Here is a 10978-nt window from a genome sequence, read left to right on the forward strand (position 1 = left end):
CCCAGAGCCCCTGTGTTTATTTCACCTGAGCCCACTCTCAAATACCCAGCATGCACGGCGCACCCAAATATGGCTATTTGCTCTCTGTACAGATAAAAGCAGCAGTTGTTGGGGCTAGCGCTGGTCTTATACACTGCAGGGCCCAATTGGGACCATTTTGGTGAGTTGTTGGGGGCGGGCTGGACAGCTTAAGTGCTTATTCCCACTGGTGTGGGGCCCCTATTGGGCCCAATAGGTCCAGTTGTTCTAGGGCCGGCCCTGCCTGGGCCCACCAATTGGAGCTTTGCCCTGGGCCCACTGCACCCTGACTCCACCCACATTTGATGCAGAAAACATTATAAATACCATTAACCCTTGCATGTGCCTCACCTATTACTAATTATTTATCAATATAAATATGTATTATCAGATATTGCTAAAAGAATTGGTTCTTAAAGGGATGGTTCACCCTCAGGTTAACGTTTAATATGTTACAGAATGGCCCATTCTTAGCAACTTTTCAGTTGGTCTTCATTATTTATTTATTTTTTTTATAATTTTTAAATTATTTGCTTTCTTCTGCCTCTTTCCACCTTTCAAATAAGGGTCACTGACCCCCTCATCCCAAATACTATTGCTCTGTGAAGCTACAACTTTATTGTTATTGTTTATTTTTATTAGTTATATTTATATGTAGGCCCTTCTCTGTTTATATTCCTGTCTCAACCACTGTCTGGTGACTAGCAACCACATAGCTGCTGAAACACCCAAACTGGAGAGTTGCTGAACTATAAGCTAAATAATTAAAAAAAAATGCAAATAATAAAAATAAAGACCAATTGCAAATTGTCTCAGAATAGCACTCTTTACATCATACTAAAAGTTAATTTAAACTTTAAAGTTCTTGTATAAGAACACCATAAAGTATCTAAAACTCTTTTAAATCACCTCTATGTGCCACTATCAGCAGGCAGCATTTACTGCTTCTTGTTTAAAAGCAAACATCTAATTGGTTGCCATGGGTTACTAGACCAACCAATTGATACTTGCACAGTGCTCCTCCTATATTACCTCTAGTGACTGTAGATGAATCTATTCAGTAATGATGTAGCCTTCATTTCATGGGCAAGCAAGTATAGAAACATCAGTGTTTAGGGTTTTCTTTCCCTTTTTATTGTTATTTAAGGTTTAACAACAAACAGACATATAAATGGGACCTTCAAGGAAACCAGAATACACTATAAACACAATATAATAACAAAACAATGTGGATCACAGTGAAATAATACAAATATAATATAAATGCATTCAAGTCATAGAATAATAAATAATATGTAAACAAGTTGGGGTGGGGGGGGGGGGGGGGGGGGGGGGGAGAGGTTTAGTCCCAAAAGATCACTGAGGTTGAATTGCAATTATCACCATTACAGGGGATTCTAATGATCTGTTTGTTCCAGCTCTGATTTACAGGCGCTATAAAAAAAAATGCTATTAATAGTTGAGGTATTAATGCCAATCAGAGCCGGGGGCAATTACCCTGAGTAATTAGGGAATATTAAGCTGAAATATATAATAATGATAAATACATATTAATCACATATTTACACATAAATGAAAATGGCCTGGCCAGGCTGCAGATAGGGTTGCCACCGGGCAGAGAAGGTCAATGTACCATAGAAACATTCAGGGTATGACTGGGTATTTGTGACTTTGTGTTACTGAAGGGACAGTGGGAGCTGAGAGACGTCGCTGACACTTTCTATGTTCTCTACTATCTCTATCACATCTTCCACTTGGCCTTCCCCCAGCACATGGAGGGCATTGGAACGGAATTTCTTCAGCAGAGACTCCCTGCTCAGCGGGTTCCTCCAATGACCATAGAACGTGTCGGTTCTTCCTATCTTCACATCTCCGTTTTTCAGCACAATGACGACTTCTCCGTACATTTTATCGAAGTTTGCCACATTGTCTTCCGGATGCTCCAGTACCACCTTCTTCAAGAGGCGGTGGAGGTCACGCCGATGCAGGTTGTCCTCGCTGAAGGAGCCAACGTTGACTTGTCCATCCAGGAGAGCTGTGCAAGCATTGAACTGGAAAGAGTGGCGTGCCTCATGCTCTGACTCAGGATAAGGCCTGTTGATGTATTTGGATACTGGGACTCGGAGAACTATGGACTGAATGGCAGATGGATCGAATGAGCCATAGTGGTTTATGAGTCTGTTTCTAACAGAGACGGAGGCGTCTGCTATCCAGTGCATTCCCAGATGTGCCGGGAAAGACTTAAAGGCAATGTCTTGCTTCTCCAGGAGAAATTCATAGTCCTCTCCTGCCGGGGACAATGATTTGGGCTGATAATCTCCATAGAAAGCACTAAAACCTGAGCAGCCGGGAACGTAATCCAGAATAAGAGCATTGGCTTCCATTCCCTTTGAGGCCAGCAGTGCAGCTTCTAGGCCCAGTCTGGTGGCATTTCCAATGTGCAGCGGCTTTGAAAGTGTTGCAGCATTTGCCATGGGAGCCCCAGCCAGCGAGGCGGCAATGGCCAGTGCGTGGGTGCATTGCTCTCGGTTTAATGACAGGAGTTTGGCTGCTGCTGCTGCACTTCCCATGGTTCCGACAACTGAGGGAGGGTGAAACCTGCAGGAAAATAAATAGCGTTGAATGACCTTATTCTTTATTCTTTATGACTTTATTCTTTATACAGTAAGTAAGTAAAAATCCCATAGGAATGAATAGAACATGGCTGAGTTTGTATGAATTAAAGGAGAAGTAAAGGTAAAAACTAAGTAAGCTTGATCAGAAAGGTTTATGTAAATACAGCCATAAGCACTCACAGAAACGCTGCACTGAGCCCTCTATCAAAAGAAACACAGGGTTTCTTGTCTCCTCTTTTGTAAACATGTTCTTGGGGTATCTGATTTCCTCTCTTAGAAAAATCCCTCATTCCCAGAGCCAGAGTCTGCACAGCGCTCTCCTCTCTCCCCTTTCCTGCTCCCCCCTCTCACAAGAATGCTAAGAACTCCCTCCCCCTCTCTTAGGAATGTGTGATCTGTGCTATTATGGCTAGAGACTGCAGGCAGGAAGCTACTTAAAATGGCAGCTGCTATCTTAAGCAAACGGAGGGAGCTTCTAGTGCTCTTTACTCAAGTATGGTAAAGCTTTCTGCAGAATAAATATAGTGTTCTAGGTGCCACTAATGTGGCAAATCTGTTGGCAATAAAATGCCAAAATGACTTTCCTTCTTCTTTAAGCTTTAAACTCACATTTTGATAAATTCGCCCCTATGTGTGCAACACAACTGGGTAAAATATACACCTTTTAGTGGACTTTCATGGACAAATTAGGATGAAAAATATATGTAATCTGATCTTTAAAGGTGAAACGTCATTTAAGTTTAGATTCCCTTTAATTAGTAGAAATGCACCTAATGATTACAGAAATCTGAGCCCATCTGAGTGCATATATTTGCCTAGTCCAAAAGCCCATTGTAATCAATCAGCAGCTTTTTACTGCAGTGGGGGGGGGCAAGTTATTATTCTCCAGTCTGTGGGTTCTGGCAATGCCAGAGGGGCTGCTGTAAGTTGCCATAGACACTCACTATTTATTGGGCTGGTGGGGGCTGTTTGGGCCTCTGTGTATAATAAAAAGAAAACTATAATATTTGCACCAGGTCTAGTAATGCACAGAAACAAATGAAATGCTAGTTTTCAGGTGACCAGTAAATGCTACCCTCTCATTGGTTGCTATGGGTGACTAGACCAGGTGCAAACATTGCACCTTTTATTACATTACCCATTATTATGCATAGTAGATGCACCCTTTAGTCTAGAAACAATTGTCCTGTGTGTGTTTAGCCACTTACTTTTTAGGAATATTCTTGGCTTCGTGGGAGAAACACATGAGCCGTCCTTGCACCTCAATCCCCACGTTATAGGCAGTTAGTAGGTCTTCCCCACTGATTCGCTTCTCTTTAGAGAACAATTGGCTCAGTGCCAGAATGGAAGGCACCACTGCGCCTGAGGGATGGGTGGCAGGGTGCCAGGTGTCATCGAAGTCCATGGAGTGAACCTAGGAAGAGACACAAATAGAACTTTATTATAGTAACAAGTTATATTAAACGAATAATTTCTCATTTATACCTGTGAAGCCTCATATTTTTATTGCAGTTAGTTTGCTTTTAGCCCTGTATTAGCTAAACAAAGCCCCACCTGGTCTATCGTGTTCAGTGGAGCCTTAGATAAATAGATACTCATGCACTGTCCCCAAACACAACAGATACAGGTATTGCTTTCTACATACAGCACCAAATTCCCAAACATCATTAGTGAAAAAAGCGCATTGGGCAGTTCCTGTTGTTCCTGACCCATTCAATAAAACAATGCCCATATCATCATGGCCAATGACAATATTAAAGTAGACTTACTGCAACTCCATTGACATAGGCAGCCAGGGTTGGTGACAGCATTAGGTCCTTTCTTCCATACACTGAGCTAACAGCTGCTTTCCCATATCCAGAAGAGTGCAAATCCTGGGACAACACAAGCATGACCCGATATAAGTGACAGAATATTAAAGTTCTGGTCTCAGTAGTAATTATAAGTGAAGTTATTGCAGAATGTGGTTTATCCTGTCTGGAACCTGGGGCTAAAATGGTCTCTACCTATGGGGCAGGTATGGGTGAGGTACAGACAGTGGGGAACAAATGGGAGGGGGCTGGTCCAGCTGAGGAGGAGATGGGAGGGAGGAAGGATATATATATATATATATATAGGGCAAGCAGTTGGACTGTGCTGTACCTGGCAGTACTGCAGAATAATGTCGAACACATGAGTGGTTGTGCCCACGAGGCCGACTCCGATGTTGTCCAGGATCATGCGCTTACTTCTGTGCCGTACAACGTCTGAGAGGTGCTCAGGGCGAATGTCAGTGATGAATGAGGCAAAAGTGCTTGTGACAGATTCTTCATACTGAGGACTGACAGCGACTGTAACATCGTAATAATAATGTAACGTTACATACTGCAAATAACTGAAGTAATAAAAGCATTGATTTGTATTCTATGTGGGTTTTATTAGTCTCAGTACAGACATTGAGAGTGGTCACTCTTTTGACTTGAATGGGACATGTCAGAAAGCTCACTACAGCATTTCTGGGCTCTAGCATTTCCCATTCAAGTCAATGGGAGGAAAGAGGGGATACTTCAGCTGGGTGCTTTATAACAGCTGGAATAATGTCCCATGGGCTGTCAGCCTATATGTTTTATAGTGAATAAAGTACCCCTATTGTAAAATATAGGGATATTATAAATCACCAAGGAGTTCCATGACCATATTAAATGCGTTTATACAGGTCATGGAACTCAGAGGTGACTATAACCATAGTATAACCATAGTATTGACAGGAAAGACTTTATCTCAGGCAAGAAAAATAATATAATATATAACAAGCAGAGAGCTATAATTTTCAAGGCAAAGCTAAAGGAGAGATATGCAAACATGGAAAAGCCAGTTCCCATAGAGGACATAACCTTTTAAAGCAGCGCTGTGGAGCTGTCTGCATATCTGCTGAAGTTTCTTGGAATTCTGTTGTGATTAAACAAACCAAACAGCAAATTAATGTTACGAACTAGAACGCTGCTTCCTTCAAGTCTGCTGAAAAGTCACATATTAACTCCTCTCTAGTGCTTCCAAGTTGTACAGAATTTGCTCATATCATTTATTTTCCCAAAGGCTGCACCTTCTAAATCTTCCTATATGACTGTTAGGCACTAACTACTGGGTTTTCCTGAATTACATAAGTGCAGTGGGTTTGTTTCTTCTGCATTGCTAAGCTTTCTCATATACTGGGGGATTAAACCATTAAATAAAAATCTAAGTACACTGTAATTCCTATGCATTTTCATTGAGAATAAAAAGCATTGTGTTATTGTAAGAAGAATAGAAAGTGGAAAGGATATCATAATCACCTAGTGAAAATGTATCCATGAGTAAAATCTTAAATACAGGTAGGAGGTATAGAAAGTATAGAGTTCTGTGCCCAGAGGTGGCAGTGATTGGCACACTTACCTGCAAGGTGGCTGAGAACATGTCTGGGCAGTGAGGGCAATAGCAGAGCTTAGTGAGAATGGAGAGCTGCTGCTGTATCTCAGGTGAGATCTGACTGCCCTCCTGCTCTACCTATGGGGCTATTTATTGAGAGTCCTTAACAGATGACATGACATCACTATGGTGAAAGACAAAATGGGTGGGGCCCAGTGTGTAGGCGGTGCCACCCAGGAAATTGTGATACCTTGCTTGGGAATTTCCTAGGAAGTAAAATGCTGAGAATGAGTGTGAGAGAGCTGCTGTGTAAAACTTAAAATGCCAGGCAGGGCTGATTATGTGAGTTTTTAATTGGTTTATTGTGATAAGCCCTATTGCTTGTTATTGTATTTGTTAGTTCTCGGCCACTGAAGGAAACGGCACCCAATATTTTATTTTATCACCATCCATTTTAAAGGGTAAATAGAGTGAAACCTTAATTCTACATACCCTGTTTTATGTTTTACCAGTTTATAATGAATAACGCATGCCCCAGATTTGACATTTTCCAAGATTTTACACCATATTTTCTTGTCCCCTGAAAAACATAAAATGGGGCTTCTGCTGTATGCTGTATTCACACAGTAGATCTAGTTGCATATCCAGTTAAACATCTTATGCACAGAAACCTCTATCTGCCATTTGTGTTGTTGCTGCCATACTGCTTCTCCTTCAAATCGATACATCAATTAAATAATAGCCCTAGAGGCAAAATGACCATGAAAACTGATAAAGTATCGACTTGGCTACTAATCAAACATGTTCAAGTGAGGTGAACTTTTATGTTTAGTGAGTAATACTCTAATATTTGCTGTCCAAATTCACGACTGGTCAAAATAAACCTAAAATCAATATCCCTATTTTTGGAGGGGGGAAAGAGAGTTATATATATATAAAGTCCCACGAAGTACAGCACTCAGCAGGTCTTATGCAAGCAAAAGTACGTTTTTTTTAATTTAATGTGCAAACCCGACGTTTCGGTCACTGACTGTGACATTTCGTAAGGGAATACAGACACAGTCAGTGACTGAAAGAAAAACAAAACATATTTTTGCTTGCATAAGACCTGCTGAGTGCTGTATTTCATGGAACGATTACATTATTTGTTACTAGAACCCAGGCAGACTATATATTTTTAATGTGAGTGCTCCTCCATTGGGACTCCATGACAATCCAATTGTTAGCTGATATCATTATGCCTTTGGGTCTGTATCCACAAAAGCAGAGACTAATGCAGTGTTGGCGCCCAGAACAGACCCACAGAGGAACCTCCTACATTGCTAAGCAGCAGAACACACAAAAAATGCCAACACATGGGAACATAGGTAAAAACAACCATGTCGTATACCCATTATGTATTTGGCTTTGGATAAAGTTCATATGACCTTGAAATTATCATTATTATTATTATTATATAACATTAATGGCACACTGGGCTCTTGTGGGTGCTGTGACCGCCGCATTTTTAAATAACCCCAAACATATGACACAGAGGAGCCCAGAATTACCTCTATAACTACCCCACTGACTGGCAGTGCAATTGCCTGGAAGTGGCCATAGAAGCCCTTGTCAGGCAGCAGTTTCCAGGAAAGCCGGCAGCATTACCCTAATAATAGATCCCTCGTTATTCCTATTAGCTCACAAAAGGCAGCCCCAGGCAGCTATGCACCTAAAGCTGCAAACTGATGGAAACTTTCAGCCTTTCAGCATCTAAAGGAAGCAAATAAAGGGACAAGTTAATATTAACCACAATAAGGTACAAATATTCAAAATATTCTTTCCTTTAACTACAGCTCAGAACAAAGGGGTTTTAACATTCAATACATTTCAGCTGAGGGGAACTTTTTAAAATAGATTTAGCTTCCTCAAGTGAGAGAATAAGGAAATATACAGGTAACTGGGTTTGTACAGTTAAAAAAACTAGCAATATATACATGTACAGTATATTGGAGGCAAAACAATACTATTGCATTTATTTCATGTTTTCAGACTTAAAGTGTGTTGATCCAAATTATAGAAAAATTCCTTATCTGGAAAATCCCAGATCCTGAGTGTTCCAGATAATGGATCCCATACCGGAGCTTAGCAAGTGCATAGTAAAATTAATAATATACTGTTATAGTATAAATATATTTTAATTATAGTAATTCATTATGTATATTTCTATTGTTATTACACTTAAATGAAAGTTACATTTTACCTAATGTTGCATATTTTTTATTTTGGCATGGTTTTGTGAATTGTGAAATCCATTTTTTATGGCAGTTTGTCACATTGTGCTATTTCAACCAATAGAGGGAGCTGTTGAGACACAGTTACTGTATTTGCCCTGATTATTCTGTACTTTCTGACACAGACAGGCTACCCAGAAGGTACTGATATGTCATCCTGTCATACCAGTTACAGGGGCAAAGGTTCCTGTACTCTGTAAGCACACACACATACTGTATATATATATATATATATATAGCATGCAAAACAAAATGCCGCCTGTGAGTGCGATTTTTTCTAATACTGCACCCAGGCATGATTACACCTTATCAGACTTGAGTGCCTGTTACCTTTGAACTTTTATATATATATATATATATATATATATATATATATATATATATATATATATATATCATCACATTTTTTCTTGAAATGTAAAAATTCATCCTGTAAGGTTTGTGTAATGGGCTTGTAGGAAAGAGAGGTAACTAGGCAGGGGTCGTAGGGCAGATGTAGCATGTGAGGAAGATGATGCACCCATCAGGGTAGGTCAGCCTGTCATATAGAGATTGATTAACCCTTTCACTGTGTGACGTTGTGCTGCAGCTGGGCAGGCCATGTGGTTACAAGCTAATGAGGGGTTCTTAATGCTTACTTGCCAGGGAGAGAGGATGGGTGGTCCCTCTGACTGCTGAGGATGGTGTGCCACTCTATCAGAAACACCACAAATACTCTGAGAGATTATTAAAAGAAAGTTGTGATGCTTCTCTGTATCAGTACAGCTATCCCTCTGTGAGGAGAAGCTATAAAAAAGGAGACATTGCACAGGTTACATAATATTATAACTGATAATCTCTGTAGAATACTATGGGAATCTATGCAACTAATCTGTTATTTGCTATGTCACCTGTGCTTTTTCTCCTTTCTTCAAATTGAATAGCTGCCCCCATGGCTACATATCAGCTTTGTGATGTAAACTATAGTGGGGTTTCGCAAGCAAACACACAACTTTTACCAGTGCAGGGCAATAGAACATAATATATTAGACTCTTTCATTTTCTTGTGTTAAGGGGGGCTTAAACTCAAAAAAACAGACGACCGCTGCTCTTGACTAAGCAACATCAATTCAAAAAGAGAGAAAACACACACCCTGCTAGAAGCATATAAACCAACCAGATTGTCTTGCCACTATTAAGCCTTCATACAATCATGCTGATGTACTGTAATTACCTTCTTACTGGGATATAATCTAAACTGGAATCTCTTATCTCTTATTTCTCCTTCCCAAACTTTCCCCCTCACTGGGCTAAATCTCACACGCATGTCACTTCCTGCTTGGCACCTTGTTGTCTTTTTAATCGTGGGTAAGTACATTGCCTTGATGGCAAAAAAAAGAAAACACTCCCCTCTTAGTACCCATGAGTTGGTTTCAATAGTAATTTTATTTGGTTCCATCTCTGCTTCTTCCTGTGTTAGGCAATGGCCTCAGTGCCAGACCCACAGCAAACATTTGTTGGCATCAGCACTGAAGTAACAAAGGCCATAAAGTTCATATTCATTCTTCATAATTTGATCTTATCATAGTTTAGGGGTTGTTTGTTTTTTTTTGGTTTTGGATCCTTTGAATGTACCACTTTTTGTCTCAGCGTGTTGCTAGGTTTGGAAAACACAGGGATGTGGTGTTTGTTGAAAATCCTCCTGAGTTCTCTGACACTCCAGCCACACATGGGATGACTATATTGCTATTTTAATGGGGATCCTCTAGCTGCTCACAGTATAGGGGTACAGTGATGCTTTAGCTGGAGATATTCATAGTAGGGAGAGACCTGGTGCTTTTTCATTTATGGTTTCTCATGTTAAAAACATTTCATGGGCCTTGTCTGTCAAATCTTGTACAGTAAAAACAGGTGTGTGGATCCAGCGACAGAGATATTGTGGAGATAGAGCTGGTTCAAGCTGGGGGTTGCCTAATTGGGAAACCAGTAAGGATGAGGCAGACATCAGCTTGTATTTGAATCTAAGTTTCCACCATAGTTTCAAAGTGAGTTCTTTAGATGTATGCATTGGAACAGGGGGTTTAGGGTTTTTTGTTGCAGACCAGATCTATACATTGGGGTGACAGGGAATAAACTCTGTTGCTTCTGTTTTGGCCAAACAATATCAGAGGTCCAGTGGAATGCCAAAATTTGTCATGATGGGCTGCTTCATAGTGGTGCTGAACCTTAGGGGGTTTCCAATCCCCCTAAACAGACCAGGATGGTGAGGGTCTTTTCATTAATCCTATGTGTAGGATGTGTAGCATTGTTTTCCCTTTTTTAATATCTGGAGTGGGGTTACTGGGATAGGTAAGGTTTTAAAAAGGTATAGGAATTTTGGAAGAATAGAGATTTTTATGGTGACAAAAAATAGACAGTGAATAGACAGTGACAGTGAAAGCAAGCGGGGGGAATTCAATTTAAGAGCTCAGTCAGATTTTACTTTTTTATTGTCATGTACAGAAGCGCTTATTCCATTTCTGGAGGTCTATACAAATGCATTTGCAGAACTGGTCTAAATAATAATGTTGCACTGTAACACATTACCCACACATAGGGATATCACAATATAGATAGTACTACTGGGGATCCTTCAAGATTGCTAAATTTAATCTAAGATAAATATGCCCCATAGAGTGAAACCCTTCTGAGATGTTCTATTCTTTCCAT

The 10978-nt window shown here is 40.3% G+C and overlaps 1 protein-coding gene across 1 annotated transcript; it reads right to left on the reverse strand.

Moving 5' to 3' along the window:
• Positions 1-1129: 1129 nt before the first annotated feature.
• On the reverse strand, positions 1130-6120 carry acod1lb (aconitate decarboxylase 1 like gene b). The gene is given in 6 exon segments (NM_001103172.1): positions 1130-2616; positions 3842-4047; positions 4403-4507; positions 4776-4963; positions 5507-5561; positions 6045-6120. Coding segments are annotated over 6 exon segments (1497 nt in total). The 5' UTR covers positions 6066-6120; the 3' UTR covers positions 1130-1694.
• Positions 6121-10978: the final 4858 nt, after the last annotated feature.

The sequence above is a fragment of the Xenopus tropicalis genome, chromosome 8 (genome assembly GCF_000004195.4).
Source record: "Xenopus tropicalis strain Nigerian chromosome 8, UCB_Xtro_10.0, whole genome shotgun sequence".
Classification (NCBI taxonomy): Eukaryota; Metazoa; Chordata; class Amphibia; order Anura; family Pipidae; genus Xenopus; species Xenopus tropicalis.